We start from the raw sequence: 22,349 nt of genomic DNA on the forward strand, positions 1-22,349 counted from the left end.
GCCCGAGTTCTGGCACTGCTTGTGGCCAACACGACAAGTGCAGCTTATCTGTCCCCATTGGGGGGAAAGCAAAGCCAGGAAACAATAAAAAAAAACCCTTACTTGGAATCCAGGACTTGAAGTTCCAAGCCAGCAGCAGACATTTCATGCTAATACTGTTTCTTCGCTCTCCCCATTGAAAGCAACAAGCTCTAGGAGTGAGCTGCCACCCCTGGCTGCCTCGGCCTGGACAGCCCAAGTTCCAGGCATGCAGCCCTGCCTGCTTTTGAAGCAGTAATCCCTTCTCTGCTCAGGGAGATGCAAGTGAGGGTGAAGTTACTGGTGTCCCTGCCAGGAGAGGAGACAAAAAGAAGGCAGAACGAACGGTGTGAGGCAGATTTATTGAAAGGATAATATCCAAGTTCCCCAAGGCATTTTGAACATAGACCTTCTTAAGTCATTATATGAATTTAACGTTACTACAATGTAGGCAGGTGTGCTTTCTCCACCGTTTCCTTAACAGAACACAGTGGTACCTCGCAAGACGAATGCCCTGCAAGACGAATTTTTCACAAGACGACTGCATCTTGCGATCTGATGGTGACTTGCAAGACGAATTCGTTTTGCGAAAAATTCGTCTTGCGAATCGCGGTTTCCCATAGGAATGCGTTAAAATTTAATTAATGCGTTCCTATGGGCAAAAAAAAAAGAAATTTCAATGCATTCTTATGGGAAACCGCGATTCACAAGATGAATTTTTCGCAAAACGAATTGACTCGCGGAACGAATTGAATTCGTCTTGCGAGGCACCACTGTAAATGAGCAACTTCACTGCTTATGTGGTTCTGGGTTCCGGAGTGTAAAGAGAGCTGGTTTCTCAAATGGTAAAAGATGGCTTCATTCCCCTTGGAGATTTGGGAGTGGGGAGCAGGGAGCTATACCTCCACCTGTCTGTCTGTCTGTCTGTCTGTCTGTCTGTCTGTCTGTCTGTCTGTCTGTCTGTCTGTCTGTCTGGTGCATCCCCCTCCTCTGGCTGCAGTACTGCTGGAAGAAGTCCTAGTGTGCACACCAAAGGCCCACTCCCCCTCGTTGCTCACATGGCGCAACCCGATCCATCCTCAAATATGCTATGTTTGGAGCAAAGCTCCAATAGCACAAGTGAAACAGAATATATACAGCTTCTCACGGACCAGAGGTCCATAGTAGTTTGGGGCATTTGACTGTAAAGAATAAAGAAGAGCACCTTGTACCTGGTTTGCCAATTGATTGCTAAGTTGAAACAGCCTTCTTATCTTGCAAACAACTGCCAGCATTGCAGAGGAGGCTTAACCTAAAGCACGGGCAGGAGAAAAGATTGCCCAAAGTGGAAATGTATTGCAGAGTGAAAACTCCAGTTGAGACTCAAAACCTGCGTGGAAAGTATCTGTGTGTAGTGTGAGTTTTTCTAGTTAGATGTGACTAAGTCTCTGTCTGTTTGCTTGTGTTCTCCCTTCACCCCACTCCTTCCCAGGGAGCTAAAAGAGAAGATTCAGCCCGAAATTTTAGAGTTGATCAAGCAGCAGCGTCTTAATCGTCTTGTTGAGGGAACCTGCTTTAGGAAACTCAACAGTCGGCGCCGGCAAGGTACTAACCAAATTTCTTTTTCCTGCCTCTTTCTCCTTTGCTCCTTTGTTTTCATTGACCACTATAAAAAAAAAATCTTTATTGTTTTGTTAGGGAGCTTTCAGACATGGTGGAAAGAGTGCCTTTAAAACATCACTTCTGTGTGTGGTCAATGCAGCATAAAATTGGGGGAGAGCCATTGATCCACTGAGGGTGGACCTATATTATGGCAGATGCAAAGGGAGGCCTTTTGGAAACAGCAGTTCCATCTTTGTTCATTCCAACAAGTGGCAGCCTGTAAGATGGCGTGATTGTATAGGAAATTCTGTGCTATGATGAAATCATAACACAGGTTTAAAAGGTAAAGGTAAAGGGGCCCCTGACCATCAGGTCCAGTTGTGTCCGACTCTGGGGTGGCGGCGCTCATCTCGCTCTAAAGGCCGAAGGAGCCGGCATTTGTCCGCAGACAGCTTCCGGGTCATGTGGCCAGCATGACGAAGCTGCTTCTGGCGAACCAGAGCAGTGCACGGAAACGCCGTTTACCTTCCCGCCGTAGCGGTACCTATTTATCTACTTGCACTTTGACGTGCTTTCGAACTGCTAGGTGGGCAGGAGCTGGGACCGAGCAACAGGAGCTCACCCCGTTGCAGGGATTTGAACTGCCGACCTTCTGATCAGCAAGCCCTAGGCTCTGTGGTTTAACCCACAGCGCCACCTGGGTCCCTAACACAGGTTTAAATATCTCTAAATTGGTGGGGATTTTCTGAGGCCTGGCAGGGCTTCTAATTCAGCCCACAAGGCTGCTTTCCCAAACACCTCCCCGCAGCTGTTGTCATGTGTGAGATAAAGATGTCAGAATGGGCTACACTAGGGAATTTTCCTTGGATTCAGATCCTGAGCATCCATTTTCAGTTTCTAAAGACCAAGTTCCATGTTATCTCCTCAACTTTTTAGGAAAAAGTGAGGTGCCCATTTTTTCCTCCTAGTTTCCCTATCAGACAAGTAATTTTTTTAAAAAAAAAAAAGCTCAAGCCCGTACTGTTAAAAGTGTCTTAGCTTAAAACTATATAAGGCATGCTTACTTAAAGCAAATATTTCCGTTGAGATGGTCTGGTGGTTTTTTTTTTTACAGGAATTTGGGGCAGGTATTAAGTCCTGCTTTAGATCCTTCTGTCATTCTGCCTAGAATTATTTCACCCTTTCTCACTGTCTGCCTTCGGTGTCACAATCCATTAAGATCATGTGCACATTTCCTGCTTATTCTGAAACGAAGGAAACTGCCACTCAGTCTGCCTGACATAAAAAGCCTCCTTAGATTTCTGGCACATTTGCCCACTTATGAATAAGTGTTTCCTCTTTCTTGTGCTAATCACATGAGGGCCATTTCATGTGAAGGCTTTAACATAGCCATATTCTGGGTTTTTTTTTATCACGCATCATATATTTCAAGTGTTATGGACGCTGAACAAAATATGCAGCATAGTAAAAAATCTTAGCAAATCAATATGTGAAGCTGGTAGTTGCCACAAGCAGTGGGAAGCAAACCATCTAAAAATACTGTACTCTTAAGATAAATAAGAGGTAAAGTTACGTTACTGGATATCTTATTTGTTTCGCTCTGGTTATCAGAGCCAAAGGGAAACACCTCAAAATATCCAACCTTTTTCTCCGGGGAATAGGTTTGGTTTCATTCAAACCATCAGACAGCCTGTGCAGTTGGAATCACTGTTGTCTGATCTTGTTTTAGCTGGCTAGGAGCAAAACTGCATTAAAAAAATATCCACTTAGAACCATAGAATTGTAGAGTTGGAAGGGATCCTAAGGGTCATCTAGTCCAACCCCCTACAACGTAGGAACATTCTTTTATAATAAACATTAAATAAACATTTATAGGTAAAGGTAAAGGGATCCCTGACCATTAGGTCCAGTCGTGACCGACTCTGGGGTTGCACGCTCATCTCGCATTATTGGCCGAGGGAGCTGGCGTATAGCTTCCAGGTCATGTGGCCAGCATGACAAAGCCGCTTCTGGCAAACCAGAGCAGCACACGGAAACGCCGTTTACCTTCCCGCTATAGCGGTTCCTATTTATCTACTTGCATTTTGATGTGCTTTCGAACTGCTAGGTGGGCAGGAGCTGGGACCAAGCAACGGGAGCTCACCCCGTCACAGGGATTTGAACCGCCGACCTTCTGATCAGCAAGCCCTAGGCTCAGTTGTTTAGCCCACAGCGCCACCTGGGTCCCTATAAATAAACATTTTATATGTTTATTAAATAGTGGTGTTCTAGGTAAGAAGCCCTGCTAGGAGGGAATTGTCTGGCATTGACCTCATAAACTCATGACTGTGGCAGCCTGAACCTGCCAACAAATAGTATTACCAGAAGCAACTCTTGACAAACACCTTTAAGAAGAATTATAGAGGGAGAAGATGAAGCTGGTAAGAGATGCAAATTCATGTGGCATCTTAATAAAAGGTTGCAGTGCAAAATAGGGATCTAAGAGTCATAGTTGCAGGTGGAAAAGGTCCCTCTAGATATTGGTTGGCAAATCTTACTCCTTGCAATGCTGCAGTAATGTGTTTTATTTCTGGATTACATTCTCTGGTGTGCCATGATACAGATTAATGATCCTTACCGAAACTTTATTTCCTCAGATAAATTTTGGTATTGTCGCCTTTCGCCAAACCACAAAGTCCTACATTATGGAGATTTGGAAGAGAGTCCCCAGGGAGAAGTTCCACACGATTCATTGCAGGATAAGTGTAAGTAATTGAAATGTAGCAACTCCTGTGTTTGTTTCTTTTTTCATTGCTTTGTGATGTAAAATGAGAAGATGTAAGAGGAAAGGTGCAAAGAAGGGTTTGGCAGTTGATTGGATCCTTAGATCTTTTTTTGCTTTCTCCCCTAAAACCCCAAACCCTTTTTCAGCTAGACAGTTGTTGAATGTTACAGCACTTAATTCCTTCTCCTCTGCTAGCTTCCAATTAGGATCCTTCCTTTAGGGCAGTGATGGCGAACCTATGACACACATGTCAGACATGACACGCAGAGCCCTCACTGCTGGAATGTGCCCCATCAGCCCATTCACACGTCCGTCCCAGTCCCCCCCATTTGTTCTCCTGCTCCTCCTCACACTACAGCTTATCTCCGCTGTTAAAACCAGGATCCTTTTTTTGTTGTTGCTGCTGCTGGTAACCAGAGATGTGTTTTTTAACCCTTTCTGTGCTGTTTTTTTCTGGCGCTTTGGCAGACGATGAATGGGTGTAACAGCCTTTGTTTTTTAACCCTTTCTGTGCTGGTTTTTTTGGCGCTTTGGCAGACTATGTCAGTGCTGCGTGTTAGTTCCAGCGAAGGTATTATTCGTCATTTATTTCTGTTCTCTTCCCCCCCGCAAAAGCGTAGCAGCTTTGGGGCATCTCCCCCCAAAAAGCAAAGCAACTTTTGCACACACACACCCAAAAAACACCTCCAAAACTTTGGTCAGCAGCTCCCCCCAAAAAGCTCAACAACTCTGGGCACTTTGTGATAAAATAAGGGTTTTTTGGTTTGGTTTGGTTAAATAATTAGTTTTTGGTTTATTAAATACATTATTATGTGTCATAGGTTCACCATCACTGCCCTAAAGGAAGGATCCTAATTAGAAGCTAGCAGAGGAGAAGAATATATTACAATTATAAATTTTTGTTATTTAAATTATGGTTTTTTTCTCGAAGTGACACACCACCCGAGTTATGCTCGGTTTTTTGGCGAATTTTGACACACCAGATTCAAAAGGTTGCCCATCACTGCTTTAGGGACTTCTCTCCACCCTCTTACTACAGGCTGGGCCTGTTTCATCAGGTTCATTAGCCGAGAAGTTGACTCATGGCAGCTTTGCACAATAGCACCAAACGAGGAAGGTATGAAGAAAGCCACACTTCCTGTTCCTCTGCATTAAATATTAGGGGAAGTCGTCTTTAAAATGAAGACAAAACAATTTATTTGCAATCCCTGCACTGAACACTGAAAGCATAAATGCTATTATAAAGTTTTGCTGTACTTTATATTTTCCTCTTCCACAAGCAAGGATTTTTCTTCAATAATTAGTTTTTGTGGGCTTTTTTTTAGTTTTCACAGAATTTATTTAACCGGAATGCAACACAACAGTACAATCTCCATATATTTTCTGCCAGGATAACTTAATTTCTCTTAAAAATCCACTGCTGGCTCACTTCTTGCCAGCCCCAACGTTTGTTTTAGCTGTTCTTCTGACTTTCTCCATTCTGTTCTTATGTTCTTTACGGTGTTTCCTAGAAGTCTTTTTCTTTTCATGCAAACCATGCCTGGCTAGTCTGTGCTTCAGTTCATTTTTTTCTTTGCATAGTTGAGGGAATCATAGATCATGCCAAAGCCTTTCGTCTTCCCACCTCCAAAATGAGTCCTGAAGCCAAAGACGAAAATGACATCTGGGGTTGTCTTGTACATTTTGGCCAACTTTTCACTGATTTCAGCTTTGGGAACAGAGTAGCCTTTCCAGGATGAAGAACATTTATCACCATTTGCTTACGCTGAAGTAGCCTGTTGGTCATGAACTTCCTTGTTCGGATGGTGACCCGTGTCATTCATCTTGGCAGCGTCTCCCATGATTAGTATTTTTTAAAATAGAATTTGATAGTTCTCTGATAGCTAAACCCTAGCATGCAATTCTAAGCACTACTTATTGGGAAGGGTTAATTTTTTTAAAAAAACAACACTCAAACAGAGCATCCAGTGACTATATAAATGTCAGAGGTAATAAGGTTGAAATGTGTTTGTCCCCTGAGGAAAATGCCTGGGGTTTCCTTCACACCAGTTGGCTGAAAGATACAGAGATAAGGACCTCAGCAGAGTTTCTTAACAGCACCAGTTTATAGTCAGACTCGCTTATTTTCATTGCTTCACAGATTGGCCTCACGGCTGTTCCAGGCTTTTTATTGCAATCCTTCATCAGAATCTAGGACAAGGTTTCTTACCACTTCACTAAAGCTCCGGCATCAAGAGGAGCTGCTTGCTTCTCCTTGTGCTCAGAGAAATGATACCGAATGCTAGAGTGGAATGAAAGATGATGATGAGGCAGTCAGTCTTGAATAACTTTGAAATGTGTCTTTGATAGCTGAATTCACTCATCCAGCCCAGACTTCTATTAACTGTGAAAGCATGCTGTGCTAATGTAAGTCCATGCTGAATTTTTTTTTAAATGCCTAGCCCAGATTGCTACTGACATTCCACTTCTAGGTAGAGCTATAGTCAATTCAAAGCAGGACTTCTGCCCATAAAGGGTGATATGCCATGGAATCCACCTCTCTTATTGTTGGCATCTGTCTGTCTCAAGAGACAATGGAGTGTGCCTCTGGGGGAGAAGTCAAGCCGCTACTTTAGCAACCCCAAAGTGACCTCATTGGCGTGCAAGCCTGGGCAGTGTGTATGGAGGGCCTGGGCTGCCCAGGCGACAAGACCCCCCTCTTGGCCTCAGTGACGTGGTCCAAAGGAAAGCAGGAGCAATACATTGGCACCAGCTTGACTGCAGGAGTTATTCATATACCGTATATGCCATTGTTTGAGTACAGTGAGAAGGGAAACACACTAAAAGGAAAGCAATTGCCCGTTTTAAACCTCTCAGCTGCCTTGTGTGAGAGAGATAAAAGATGCAAAGCCCTCAAATATCCAGTGGTTACCGTCCTACAATCTTGTACTTCACTCTTGGTATCCTGCATTGTCTTCAACGTGACTAACGTTCCAGATTCAGTGCTGTAATTTAGAAGATGTGTAGCACACATCAACTGAACTTAGCATTCACTAGCTGAGCAAGCTAACTGACCGGCTTCTCTTCATCTTAAAAATACAGTAAACATAGCTCTGTGTGAAGTGTGCATACAAAGGGGACTGCAGAATAGGACAGAGGAGGAGGCATGGGGATGGAAGCGATCTGTGTGCAATGGAAAGTTTAAGAAAGCAAGGAGAAAAGTGGATGGGGAAAGGCGGTGAAGGTGAAAACGGGGGTTGCGAAAAAGAAGGGATTAGGAGGCATGGGAATGGGGTTGAAGATGAAAGGTTCTGCAGAACAGGAGAGAATGGTGGCTTCACAGGTGACAAGGGTGCTTGGTAGTTACAATGGGTCGGAGGAAGAAGATGCTGGAGGCTCCCATAGGTGGGCAGGGGGGTGCACAAAAGGAGGGAGGTGAGGTTTGGACATCAAGGTGACGGTGAAAGCAAATATAAAGCAGCAACAGAAGAGACATGGCTTTGGAAATGGGGCTTTGAAGATGAATCACAAGCTTAGTAGTAGCAGGGGGTGGGAAGAGGAGCTCTCTGGGGCTGGTGTGGGGGGGACTGGCAGGAGGGTTGGGATGAGCAGGGACCCAGCCAATAGTAGAATATTTTCTGGGTTGTTCATTATTATGTATTTTTAAGGGCATTAAGTTTGCTAGATGTACCGTGCAGAACCAGCTTTGGCCCCAGTGGTCAAGAGGGATTTGTTCCTTTAATTAGAATCGTTCTTTATTTAATGCATACAGAACTCCGCTCCATAGCTTAGAAGGCAATTCTCTAGTCTTTGTTCTTCCGTAAGCTTTGTATGGCGGAGCTGCGCAGTGAGTTGTGCCCCTGGTGTTTTCACTGGCCACTTTTCTGGACAAACAGCGACGTGTCTGGCCTTAGGTGTGGTCCTCTTTATTAGAAGAGCGCCTTCTGCCATGAAAGAATGCAGAAAGGGGGGAAAGTTTGCAGAAAGGAAAACAGAAAAGACGGGAGATTTTTAAAAGAAAAGTCTTGACTTTAAGGCCCCGTGAATAAGTTTTGTGTGCTGAAGGCTGCTATACAAAGAAATGCCATTAATAATCCCTTTAACCTTTGTCATTTCAAACAAGATATAACAGCTTGTTGCCTGGACAGAGAACTGACAAAATAAAATATGTCTGTCTGCTGAGTCTTGCTCAAACAGAAGAGGGGATAGATGCTTACCTTGCACCATATGAAGTCTTTCCAAATAAAATTCATAAGATTGCAAGGGAGTTTTTCGCAGCCTTTCCACATCATACTGAGAAACACATAGGCAGTTCTTTTGGATCCATTTCAATCAGGTATTTGGTCTGGTTTGGGCACTGAGAAGAACACCTTAGTTCCCCTGTGTGGAAGCCTGTGTCAGGAGGAAAGTGTCTCCTGTTGTCACTCCTTGATCTCTCAACAGCTTTTGATACCATCAGTCATTATATCTTTCTAGAGCAGCTTTCTGAGTTGGGAGCAGGAGCCCTGGGCAAGATAAAGTAAATAATAATAATAATATGATACGAGGGGCGTTCATGAAAGATTTCCCGTGACGTACTTTCCGTGGACCGAGACAAACGAAACTGGGCACAGTTATTATTCCTTCTCTACATAGCTACCAGCAAGAGTCAAACAGTTCTCCCACCACTTAATGCAGCTGGTGGACAACTCGTCTGTAGAAGTGGGCAGGTTGCGTCAGAAGCCATGACTTGACCTCAGGAATCAGCATTTCATTGCCCTCCAAAAATAACTTCATTTTAATGTTTTGTTTTGTTTTGTTTTTAAAAAGTTGTCAATCATACGTTATCCTTGTAAATCACTTCAGGATTTCTTTTATGTGAAATGATACATAAATTGAATAAATATAACCTCATCTTTCTGGCTCCTTTCTCACAGCGGGTGCTGGAAGATGGTACAAGGTGTCAGGAGTGAGCCAGAGGTTTCGGGTTTCCCAGAGGGAGGGGGAGACGCAGCGATGGAGGGGCGGGGAGGAAGAAAGAGTGTTGAAGTCAGCCAAGAGGAGCAGCAAGGGTTAAGTTCCAGCTCAGACTGGAGGGGGGGGTGAGAGGTTTAAGCCGCCTGGAGAAAAGGAGGGGCAAACGACCAATTCCATGGGTGGAAACAGAGCTCAGAGATCTGAACTGAGTGACTCTGATGAATGATCATTATGTGCTAATGACTGCTTGTAAATACTGTAAATAAAGACTAAAAAAATGTCGGGAGCCTCTCATGGTGATTGTGTGAAGAGAGGAAGCCCATCACCCCTGACACAAGAGATGCCACTTCTGACATAGCACTTTTGTCTTGCCTCTTGTTTCATGCCACAATTTTTTCACACCTTGGAATATCTCTCTCACCCCCTCTTTTTCTTTTGCTACAGTGCCTGTGGCAGACATAAAAGCAGTTGTGACAGGGAAGGACTGCCCTCACATGAAGGAAAAAGGAGCAAAGCAAAACAAGGTATCGTTTTAAATAAAATGCGACGACTTCTTAGTTAGGAAACTTTGCATTTGACAGAATATAGCACATTTGTTAATTCTACTTCAGAGAATTTGTGAAATTCGTTTGAGGTTTTTATTTTTAACTTGTTCCATGACAGAGGTTTGAAGCAGGTAGCTGTACTTAAAAAAAAACACAACCCTATGAATCCAACAGAATAACATCTTTACATAAGTAGAAAACACAGTATTATTAAAACCATTCCATGAATGCCCAGTTTAAGCCAAGTGAAATGGAAGAGCCATTTAGCAGTCCCTGAAGCTCAGCTTTTAACAAGCCCCCAGAAGGAGAGCAATTCCATAGCTGTGAGACAGTTCCTGGACAGACGGTGTTTTAAGTGCCCTGGATGCTAAACTGGAATTGTCAAGAGAACGCTGGTCTGGGAAACTCTCTCTCCTCCCCTGCCAGCCACCATGTTTTCCTATTCTGGGCCTACACACAGATATACATTCAAAGCATGCAAGAGCTCAAGAGCAGCTTTCACAATGGGCAAACGGAAGGGTTGGCCTTCTAGGTGATGGGGAGAAGGAAAACCCAGATGTAACAAAAATAAGGGCTGGCATTTTGAGGATGACAGCATAAAAGCTGTGTGCGCAAGCTTCTGAGATTGCACAATAAACCCGTGTCTAGAAACACCTTGAGCAGGCACCCCCAAACTTCGGCCCTCCAGATGTTTTGGACTACAATTCCCATCATCCCTGACCACTGGCCCTGTTAGCTAGGGATCATGGGAGTTGTAGGCCAAAACATCTGGAGGGCCGCAGTTTGGGGATGCCTGACCTTGAGTATGTAGGGGATGCCTGACCTTCAGTATGTAGGGGAGCTGGTTCCCTCCATGGGTGTGAATGGCGGAGCCGTTCCAGTTGCAAGTTGCCCTGGGAAGAGGTGGCTGGATGGAGTGACAGGCTCTTCTTCCCATGTGCAAAGTACTTGGGTTCACATTCCCCCCAAGTTTCACAACGGATTAGAACTTCCAAAGGATATTTTCATCCTTCTGCCCTTCATTATGCATAGCAACTGCTCTGGTGTTTATGCATTGGCAGAGCAGAAGTGACAGAATGCTGTTGCCGCAAGCAAAGAATAGATTTGGCAGAATGTCCTTACCGGTGGCTTCATCATCTCTCCCTTAGCCAGCATACAGCTTCCATGCTTCCAGAGGGATCACTTAGCAATAAATAAGCGCAATGTTGTTTGGGTACTCGATGTCAGGGCAGCTGGAATAGCTTGATGGGACACAATCTAATTCACTCATTTTTCTGTCTGCCAGTCTTCGAAATTGGCTTTAATTCTAAGTGGTCCCACTGTAAATGTCATTTTCATTATTTTCTTGTATTATCTGAATACGTTGTATGCAAAAAAACAAAAAAAAAACCCACAGAACAAAAAACAACCCTGGTATTGCTTTGTTTTGTTGTTGTTTAATCATTTGGTCGTGTCCAACTCTTCGTGACCCCATGGACCAGAGCACGCCAGGCACTCCTGTCTTCCACTGCCTCCCGCAGTTTGGTCAAACTCATGTTGGTAGCTTCGAGAACACTGTCCAACCATCTCGTCCTCTGTTGTCCCCTTCTCCTTGTGCCCTCAATCTTTCCCAACATCAGGGTCTTTTCCAGGGAGTCTTCTCATGAGGTGGCCAAAGTATTGGAGCCTCAGCTTCAGGATCAGTCCTTCCAGTGAGCACTCAGGGTTGATTTCCTTCAGAATGGATAGGTTTGATCTTCTTGCAGTCCATGGGACTCTCAAGAGTATTTATTTAAGCCTTTAAATCAAGAATGTCCAAGGGAATCTTTACTACAGGAAATAATAATAATAATAATAATAATAATAATAATAATAATAATAATAATAATAATAATTCTGTCCTGCCTCTTTCCCTGACAGGGATTCAAGGCAGATTATATCTAAAATAGAAGCAGCTGAAAACATAGGTGGGGTGGAATATATCCTTCATATTGAACATTTTTATTATGTACCGATTTTATAGTTGATTTGGTACATGTACTTTGCTTGGAAGTCTTTTTGACATGCTGGTGGTATATAAAACACAGCAGCATTTTGAACTCAGGCTGATATTGTATGTATTTTGCATAATAACCTTTCCTATAAAAATGTGATTACAGCAAATGGGATAGGAAAGTAACAGGTGACTCTCAACTTATGCTGGGCTTACGATCCAGGGATAGCACATAAAGCCAAAATTGTGTCTAGGCAAAATACATTGGGTTCAATAGCGGGTGGGCTTGCCAAAGTCTTTTTTCCCAGACACCTGCCCCTATTTATTTATTTATTTATTTATTTATTTATTTATTTGTGTCAGGCAACACACTAGTTGCTAGTTACCCATACTGAAAAAGTAGCGGCTTAACATCCCCCTATAGTTTTGGTCCTGGTATTTTACCAAATGCACTATAATTTCCAGAATTAGAGGCGTCTCCCCTGGTTAAGTACTACCGTGGATGCCTCTAATCTTCAGGTGTTAGCTGTTCTACATGTTTTAAGCAGCTTTTTCTGATCATTAAGCTACAGATGACTCAGGTTTTCTACTTCTTGTTTTGAACTTCATATTGATCACATGTTATAACAAAGCATTAACTAAAACGCCAAGTTATAACCTATGGGAATAATTGTGCTCTTGTAGGCAGTCAACTACAAAAGCACTTACTTAATCCTATAATCTTGTAGACAGAATGGTTTTCCTGTGATGAGCACTAAGTTTTCAGGAACACTTTGAATTTTAAAACTTTTTCTGTAATGATGCACAAAAAGCTCATTTTACTTTTAGTTTACTTTTCATCTGTGAGAGGAGAGCTCACCTTTTCCTTAGCTCTGGGCAGGTTGATAATGGAGCGCATCTAGAAATGCTCTCGAAATATGACAACCTCACAACAAAACAGTTGTCTTTTCTCTCAGGATTTTGCCAGGACTCGCAAGGCTATGTGTCTCCATCCACTTACATCTGCTATGCACCAAGTATTTAAGAAACTGCTGTTTGTTGTCTTTTAATTCCCCTGATTTATCAGAGGTCAAGTAGAAAAGTAAATTAGCCCCTTTTTATTCAAATGAATATTGTAAGGTCGTATAATTTCCTGCAGGATTGCATAGCAGCAAGCAGGGCAACATTGCAGATAAGACTATGAACATCCTTGTGGAAACATTAAGACTAACAGATTTATTGGAGCATAAGCTTTCATGGACTGGAATCGGCCGAGATGAATCTGATAAAGGGCACTGTAGTCTGTGAAAAGGGACCCAGGTGGCGCTGTGGGTTAAACCACTGAGCCTAGGGGCTTGCTGATCAGAAGGTCGGCGGTTCGAATCCCTGTGACGGGGTGAGCTCCGGTTGCTTGGTCCCAGCTCCTGCTAACCTAGCAGTTCGAAAGCACGTCAAAATGCAAGTAGATAAATAGGAACTGCTACAGTGGGAAGGTTAACGGCGTTTCCATGTGCTGCTCTGGTTTGCCAGAAGCGGCTTTGTCATGCTGACCACATGACCTGGAAGCTGTACGCCGGCTCCCTCGGCCAATAATACGAGATGAGCGCGCAACCCCAGAGTCGGTCACAACTGGACCTAATGGTCAGGGGTTCCTTTACCTTTTACCTAGTCTGTGAAAAATCATCTTCTTATATCCCTATATACATGAAAATACAATGCTATCATCAGAGGCAGCTGAGGAATAGAAGAAGGAGAGGTTTGAGTCCAGCGAGAAGGGAGAGCCACTGAAAGGGGATGAAGTGGGTGTTTTAAAAAGCAGCAGAAGTTTTAGTAAAGCAGGCAGGCAAGGGCACAGAGGGAGATTGTGGTTTTAAACAACAGGTTTGAATAAAAAGCAGGGATGGAAAGAAACCTATCAGGAAAAATGGCAAAGCAATGCAAAAATGGGGAAACAATATTAAAATGGGGAGCAGGAGCAAGAGCAGGGGAAAGCAGCCAGTGGCCTTTGTGAGAGTGTTTGGGTACGGAAGAGGGGATTGGAAGAGGCCATGGAGATGTTCAGAGGGGCTTGGAGAGGCATCACAGGAGGTAGGAATGTGAAAGAGGCAGTTGGGATAGGGTGGTCCCTCACCAGTAATTTCAGCCATTTAAAAAAATGTGTGTTTTCATGGTTTTCCAGGGTGTGCCCTGGCTTTACGCAAGTTTGCTTATATGTGTGATGGCCGGGATCATAACCCACGTGTAATTTGTGAGTTACCTGTACGTCCAGCTGCCTCGCCACAGCCAAATGGGGGTGAGGTGGCCCCAAGCCCAAGGCTTCCTGCTTCTCATTCACATGGTGCTGCGCTCAGTAATTCGCCGTGCAGTGGGACAGACGCCTTTACCCCAGTGCTGCTTCAGCATACTGGGGAAGGGCAGCCTAAGGAGGGTGGTGAGCATAGCTGCCAAGTCTCCCGTTTCCCCCGGGAAATCCCCGTTTTTCCAGCTGTTCCTAGCTGAAAAAACAGTTGTTGTTTTTCCCGGTTTATTCTGGTGCGGCAGCCTTTTTGGAACTGGGCGGAGCATGCTCAGAAGCGACTTTTGATGCTGCTCTGCCCAGTTCCAAAATGGCTGCACTGCGACTTCTAGCGTGGCAGCCATTTTGGAACTGGGCAAAGCAGCATCAAAAGTCACTTCTGAGCATGCTCCGCCCAGTTCCAAAATGGCGGCAGTGCTACTTCCGGTCTGCTATTTCCGGCCCGGTCCCTTATTTCTCTGACAGCAACTTGGCAGGTATGGTGGTGAGGTCAGTGGTTAATGGATGCACTGGGGGGAGCGCCTGATGGGTTCTGCCGGTGCCTTGAACCTCTCTGACACCCTGTGCCACCCCAGCCTTGTCCAGACAGGCTGCTGTGTCCAACTAAAAGAACCATTACTGGTTATACTATGAATTATCACAGTGTGTGAACCAAGCCTAGGAAACTTGTTAAAATCATATTAGGCCCCTTTTCAGGTAAATATTTCATTGTCTCTTTTCAGGAGGTCCTTGAGCTGGCTTTCTCCATCTTGTACGATTCCAACGGGCAACTAAATTTCATTGCTCCTGACAAGCATGAGGTAAATCGTGTGCGATTTCTATTTGTGTATTAAAAAGAAAAAGGAGGATTACCTTGTTGAATTACTTTGGTCAGCGCTGAACAGTTTCAAGAATTCCTGAAGAACCAGCTAAGACTATATTGTGGTTTTTTCCACAGATCTCCAAGATGCTCTCCAGCTGATCATGGGTACTTTGGTTATAGCTAATCCTTGTATGTTCTAAGACAAACTTGTTCCAAGCAAAAATGTTCCAAAAAGGTCCACAAAGCAGCTGTGAGCTTCTCTCTGGCAGCCTGTGCATTCACACTAAACCGTGATTTGCGCAAACCAGGCGCTGTCTACCTTCCTAAAGGCAGGTTGATAATAATAATAATAATAATAATAATAATAATAATAATAATAATAATAATAATTTATTATTTATACCCCGCCCATCTGGCCGGGTCTCCCCAGCCACTCTGGGCGGCTTCCAACAGAAGAATAAAACACAACAATCTATTAAACCTTTAACAGCCTCCCTGAACAGGGCTGCCTTCAGATGTCTTCTAAAAGTCTGGTAGTTGTTTTCCTTTTTGACATCTGTTGGCAGGGTGTTCCACAGGGCAGGCGCCACCACCGAGAAGGCCCTCTGCCTAGTTCCCTGCAACTTGGCTTCTCGCAACGAGGGAACCGCCAGAAGGCCCTCGGTGCTGGACCTCAGTGTCCAGGCAGAATGATGGAGGTGGAGACGCTCCTTCAGGTATACTGGACTGAGGCCATTTAGGGCTTCAAAGAGATTGAGGGCTCACTTTCTCTCACCAACATGCTCTGCTCACGTCCAGCCTCACTTACCATCTTGGCTGCCACCGAGTCACCTGATTTTACTATTTCCATTCCTCGGTTTGGTCCCAGACTTGGCTAAAGAAAGAGAAGATACAGTGGTAGCACCTGGTCAGTTTGAACTGCTATTTGTTTGATATAGCACTTTTTGAGATCCTCTGCTTAGAAAATGTAAATATAACAGCGGAAGCCACGTTCAGGGACGTGCAGAGGCGAAATCAAAGAGGTCTTCCTCTATTGGGCTATCCTTTGTTGAGGTGGATTCCACAATCCTTCATCCGCAGCACCTCTGTTTATTTGGCTCCTTCCCCCCACGCTATTTACAGTGAATTCCAGCCAAAGACTTTCAAGAGCTCTTCTTTAACTACAGTGTGGATGATTTCTTCTAAAATAATGTGCATAGAGCATATTCTGCTAGGCTTTGTCCTCTTTCATCCCTTGTCAGGTTCATATAACGATTTTTTCATCCCCCACCCACCCACCCTGGAGCTGCACGCAGTGAGCACTAGCTATTTTTAAACTCAGCCTTATTTTGTAACACACGGTCAGCTAAATTTAAAATTCATCTTTCGGCATGGAATCTAAGAGAATCCTTTATATGATAAGAACACTGCTATGGCTCATTTAATTCCCCACTTGTAAACTAGGACAGAGGCCAGTATGATTGAAATCTTTATTTGTAGACAGCTCCATTCAAGCACTTCACAGTTGCATACTGTAAACGGTTTTTAGTATGAAATTTGAGTGGCTGATGGAATAGGATTTGATGGTTGTTCATGAAATCCCCTAGGACTGGTGCTGATTTAGAACAGTTGTTTAGCCCATGTCTATCTGGAACTGTCAGCTTCAGGGTGATGCTGAAGTTTTCCATTATTATTTTTAAAGGAGGGGAAATGTTTGTTTCGTATTCACAGCTGAACCCAGCATCCAGTGTGTAGCTTTTAAATGTCCAGCAACACTGACGTAATTCTGATTCTTTCAATGGTTAGGGCAATGCAAGACCTCACAATTCCCAAAACAGAGCCAATGACATAATTTACAGACTTTATATTGGTATCATGTATTACTAATTATACGGTTTTGCATCTACTTTCCATTTGCGTTCAGCATTTTTCAGCATTTTTCATAATATGGATGGATAAATACACACACACACCCAAATGAAGAAACAGTGCACGGGTTTTGATGCGGTTTTGACTCTCAGAAGGTCGGCAGTTTGAATCCCTGCAACGGGGTGAGCTCCCATTACTCAGTCCCTGCTCCTGCCAACCTACCAGTTCGAAAGCACATCAAAGTGCAAATAGATAAATAGGTACCACTCTGGCGGGAAGGTAAACAGCATTTCCATGCGCTGCTCTGGTTTTGCCAGAAGCAGCTTAGTCATGCTGGCCACATGACCCGGAAAAACTGTGCGGACAAACACCGGTTCCCTCGGCCAGTAAAGCGAGATGAGCACCGCAGCCCCAGAGTCATTCGCAACTGGACCTAATGGTCAGGGGTCCCTTTACCTTTTTTTTTTTAAATGAAGTAGCATATAAGACTTCTGCTTAAATATGATGAGCCCTCCCAGGTTAGTTGCCCCAGATTTGTTTTGATGAACGAGTGAAGCTAGTTCTGCAATAAGAAAAGAGGCTTTGGATAATAATAATAATAATAATAATAATAATAATAATAATAATAATAATAAATGTGAAGTCAATTCTTCCAGAAAAGAAAGGAAGTGCCCAACGTGGGATCGCTAGACCACAGCATGTCTTCCCTTCCAGAGGTTGAATACAGAGGGTTTTTTGCATCTTCCCTACAAGAAGTTACCCTGTTTCTCATATTTTAAGACATACCCATAAAATAAGCCATAGCAGGATTTTTAAGCATTCGAGGAATATAAGCCATACCCCGAAAATAAGACATAGTGATAGGTGCAGCAGCAATGCCGGCCGCGGCAGGAGGAGGAGGAAAAAAATAAGACATCCCTTGAAAATAAGCCATAGTGTGTTTTTTTGAGGAAAAAATAAATATAAGACATGTCTTATAATATGAGAAACACGGTAGTCCCAGGAGGTGACTTAACATCCCCAGAATTATTTCACTGCCGTTCTGATCCATTGAGAGCTTTGGACGTTTCCCAGTTGTGGACCTTCCACTATCATGTCTTTGATGGCAAGTGACGCATTTCCCCCATTTTGAGAATGATGTATGAGCTCCAGAGAGAAATAGCATTCACATGCATCGGTGCCACAGCTGAAATGTGTGAGGTGCTGTCTTAGACATTTACCCTAGAAACACAAGTCACCTCTCCCTTCTTCCCTACTTTGGTGTAACATCTGAAGCTGCCTTGAGAAAAGTAACTTGGCTGTATAATAACCTAAGATAGTATTTTTTTCTTAGGTGGCATTGGGAGATGAGTGTTCGGACCCCTGGACACTAACTTGTGGGGTGCCTTAGGGTTCTGTCCTCTCACCCATGCTTTTTAACACCTAAATGAAGCCACTGGGAGAGATCGTCAGGGGGTTTGGGCTGGGTGTTCACCCGTATGCAAATGATACCCAGCTCTTGCTTAAACCGGAACCAGTGAGGGAGGTAACATCCTTGTGTGAGTGTCTGGAGACGGTTGGAGGATGGATTGTGCCTAATGTATTGAGGCTGAATCCTGACATGACAGAAGTACTGGTTTTTTGGGGGGGGCAGTGTTGGATTTTTTTGAATAGTCAAGTTACTTTAGAGCCGGTCTAATGTAAATACTGTCTGTTTAAGAGAAACAGGTGCCAGTGTTTCTGTTAATTGCCCACAAGCGTGGGCTCTGCTCCTTGTATATAAGGCTCTGCCAGAAAGCCTTCTGTATCTCTTGGTTATCTCTTGGTTAGATCTTTCAGTTTGATTCATCTCTAAGTAGAGAACAACTCTCTCAGTTGTTCTCAGTTTAAGAGATTCCCAGTTGAATCTTAGTATGAGAGTTGCTTAGTTATAAAGCTAGTTTGCTGTTAATTCTCGGGTATTTTAATGGGAGTTTTGTGGGAGGTTTGGAATGGTTTGAAGGATGGAATGTGGGTAAAGTTGCTAAGAGAGAAAGCATTTATCTTTAGTTTAAAGTCTCTTTAGATTCAGTTTGTTTTTCAGTTAAAGAAACCCAACCGTTTGTATTTTCATCTGCATACTTTTACAAGTGTGCAGCTAGTAAGGGGTTTCATATAAGGGAGATAATACCCTACGCTCTTGGTGGTGTTTTCTTAGCCAGGTCAACTTCTGACTGCGTATACGCTGCGTGAAGCGTACTTTAAAGGGCCACTGTAAAACTGGGATATATGATTTAGGTTAAGCAGGTTTCAATATCCAGTTTTCGCCAATATTATTCTTATCATATATATATATTATTCTCCAATAGGCAGGAGGTGGTAAGGGACTCCCTGGTCCTGAATGGCATAATTGTGCCCCTAAAGGGCCAGGTGTGCAGCCCGGGAGTCATTTTGGACTCACTGCTGTCCATGGAGGCACAGGTCAATTCTATGTCCAGGGGAGCTGTCTTCCAGCTGTATCTGGTACCCCAGCCGAGACCTTGCCTGTGCACTGTTTCAACAGAGCGGGACTGAGACATGCTCCGATTATCTCCTGCTTGGACTACTGCAATGCGCTCTACGTGGCGCTACCTTTGAAGGCAACTCAGAAACTACAACTAATCCAGAACGTAGCCACCAGCCTGGTGACTGGGACTGACTGCCAGGACCCTATAACACTTGTCCTAAAAGATCTACATTGGCTCCCAGTATGTTTCCGAGCACAATTCAGTAAGGAACTTTAAAACCCAAAACAGTTGTGGCCCTGTATACGAGGTCCAGCTCCGAGGGCCTTCTGGCAGTTCCCTCTCTGCAAGAAGTGAAGTTTCAGGAAACCAGGCAGAGGGCCTTCTCAGTAGTGGTGCCTGCCTTGTGGAATGCCCTCCCATCCTATGTCAAGGTGGTAAACAACTGCACAACTTTCTGAAGACAACTGAAGGCAGCCTTGTATTGGGAAGTTTTTTATGTTTTGCTGTGTTTTTATTGTGTTGGAAGCTACCCAGAGTGGCTGGGGCAACCCAGTCAGATGGCAATGGTATAAGTAATTAGAATCATAGAGTTGGAAGATACCACAAGGGCCATCCAGTCCAACCCCCTGCTGAGCAGGAAACACCATCAAAGCATTCTTGACATATGCCTGTCAAGCCTCTGCTTAAATACCTCCAAAGAAGGAGACTCCACCACACTCCTGGGTAGCAAATTCCACTGCCGAATAGCTCTTACTGTCAGGAAGTTCTTCCTAATGTTTAGGTGGAATCTTCTTTCTTGTAGTTTGAATCCATTGCTCCGTGTCCGCTTCTCTGGAGCCGCAGAAAACAACCTTTCTCCCTCCTCTATATGACATCCTTTTATATATTTGAACATGGCTATCATATCACCCCTTAACCTTCTCTTCTCCAGGCTAAACATGCCCTAAGCCGTTCCTCATAAGGCATCGTTTCCAGGCCTTTTGACCATTTTGGTTGCCCTCTTCTGGACACGTTCCAGCTTGTCAGTATCCTTCTTGAACTGTGGTGCCCAGAACTGGAGACAGTACTCCAGGTGAGGTCTGACCAGAGCAGAATACAGTGGTACTATCTAGATGCTATACTCCTATTGATGCAGCCCAAAATTGCATTGGCTTTTTTAGCTGCTGCATCACACTGCTGACTCATGTCAAGTTTATTATTAATAATAATAATTATTATCATCATTGCCGTTGTCGTCATCATCATCATCCTTTCTCTTATAGGCCCAGACTGCCAAAATGTTTGCAACACATTGCTTCTGCTGTTTATTTATACATTCTGACTGCAATGGATACAGCATGCTTTTGCAGACTGATGCACTTTTATGCAAGGCAGAATAATGCAGCTCTTCCATCCCTTTCTTCCCCCTTCCCTTCTAGTACTGTGTGTGGACAGATGGCCTAAATGCCCTTCTTGGAAAGGATATGATGAGTGAACTGACACGTAATGACTTGGACACTCTGCTCAGTATGGAGATAAAGCTACGCCTCCTGGACCTGGAAAACATACAGATCCCAGATGCTCCGCCTCCCATTCCAAAGGAACCAAGCAACTATGACTTTGTATATGACTGCAACTAAAGCTGCTCACACTGCTGAGACTTGCCATTTAAACTGGAAGTGCTATAACTGGAGAGTTGTTTGGTTTTTCTAAAGAAGAGAACAAGATATGCACAATGGACTTCATTTGGGGGTGGTGCGTGCGCGCAAAACATTTATTTCCCCTTGCTTTCTACCCTTCCCTTTGGCACCGTCCTCCCCGCTGCTAATGAAAAATACTGCTTGCATTAACTTCTCCTCACCACTGGGCAAGATCTGATGAACATTCCAACTTGGAAGGCGAACCAAGAGGAACTTCCTTGTGTTTTTTTGAAATGCTGGGATACGCATTCCAAACAAAAGGACGGTGTGGCCAAAACGCACAACCCCCCCAGAACTACAGCCGGCATTGCAGATGCTTTAACTGGAAGCAGAGAAGAGGAAAGCCTTCTGCAAGGGGAAGATGGCAAGAGGTCTCTTTTCATGGAATCAGCTAAAGAGCTGAGCCCAATGAAAACGAAGGTGGTTCACTGCTTTCAGCTTCTACACCATTTGTCATGTCCCACCCTTAACACCAGCACCCACCCCATTTGTGCTACATCACGTAACTGTTTCTTAAGACGATGAGTCTACAGGTCTTTCTAACCTCCCAATATCTTCCCCACATGATTTCCACACTTTCAATGAAGCCACTTGCTGTTCTATGTCCCTATTGTGTACTTACTATATCACAAAAAATGTGGTGGGGGTCTTTTGTCCAGAGCGGGATTGTGGTTATTTTGTGTGCAAATGCGGGAGACGCCATAGATTCCGAAAAGCGCTATGTATTCAGGTTTCCGTATAGACGTGATTTCCAAGGGATTTGGTTTTGTACAAAACATCAGAACAGTTGTTTTTGCCAAATATATATTTAACTAAGAACAAAATAGTATTGTGTGTACTTTTTTCAAAAATTACCTGTGTGTTAATTTCCATTTGGTACCTGGAACATTTGCCCTTGGAGATAAAATATACACCAACATTCCCATCAGAATTGCTGTTGAATAAAATTGGACTTGTGCTGATTCTTGGAATTCTGTCTTTATTCTAAGGTCTTTGTACATGTGGTGTAGTGTAGTGGTTAAGAGCGGTAGACTTGTAATCTGGGGAACCGGGTTCGTGTCTCCGCTCCTCCACATGCAGCTGCTGGGTGACCTTGGGCTAGTCACACTTCTCTGAAGTCTCTCAGCCCCACTCACCTCACAGAGTTCTTGTTGTGGGGGAGGAAGGGAAAGGAGAATGTTAGCCGCTTTGAGACTCCTTCAGGTAGTGATAAAGCGGGATATCAAATCCAAACTCTTCTTCTTCATTCTAATTTCTGACTATTCTGCTCCTTATGGGTCGAAGGCAGGACAAGTGTGAGTTTGGTAGAAAAGCATCCTGCTGTTACAACTGGCTTGAAAGAAATAGCTATAGTCTCCACGACCGTTTGGCTTCAGAATAATTGAGCCGGAAAGGGACCATCGAGACACCCAGACCTCAAAACTGGACCATATAGCTGCCACAGAGGAACCTATGTAATCCAGAC

General features: G+C 44.0%; 1 protein-coding gene and 1 pseudogene across 5 annotated transcripts in view; one reads left to right on the top strand and one right to left on the bottom strand.

Annotated features, from left to right (window-relative positions):
• ELMO1 (engulfment and cell motility 1) overlaps positions 1-21,846 on the top strand; it is a 318,071-nt gene extending 296,225 nt beyond the window's left edge. For all 5 annotated transcript variants that reach the window (XM_035129257.2, XM_035129260.2, XM_035129258.2 and 2 more), the window contains exons 18-22: positions 1,490-1,602; positions 4,236-4,343; positions 9,743-9,822; positions 14,813-14,890; positions 20,624-21,846. In XM_035129257.2, coding sequence (XP_034985148.1) covers positions 1,490-1,602; positions 4,236-4,343; positions 9,743-9,822; positions 14,813-14,890; positions 20,624-20,824 — 580 coding nt within the window. In that variant the 3' untranslated portion in view covers positions 20,825-21,846. The remainder of the gene's footprint in view (positions 1-1,489; positions 1,603-4,235; positions 4,344-9,742; positions 9,823-14,812; positions 14,891-20,623) is intronic.
• Positions 5,679-6,182, bottom strand: LOC118091817 (small ribosomal subunit protein eS24-like; annotated as a pseudogene).
• Positions 21,847-22,349: the final 503 nt, after the last annotated feature.

Source organism: Zootoca vivipara, chromosome 12 (assembly GCF_963506605.1).
Source record: "Zootoca vivipara chromosome 12, rZooViv1.1, whole genome shotgun sequence".
NCBI lineage: Eukaryota > Metazoa > Chordata > Lepidosauria > Squamata > Lacertidae > Zootoca > Zootoca vivipara.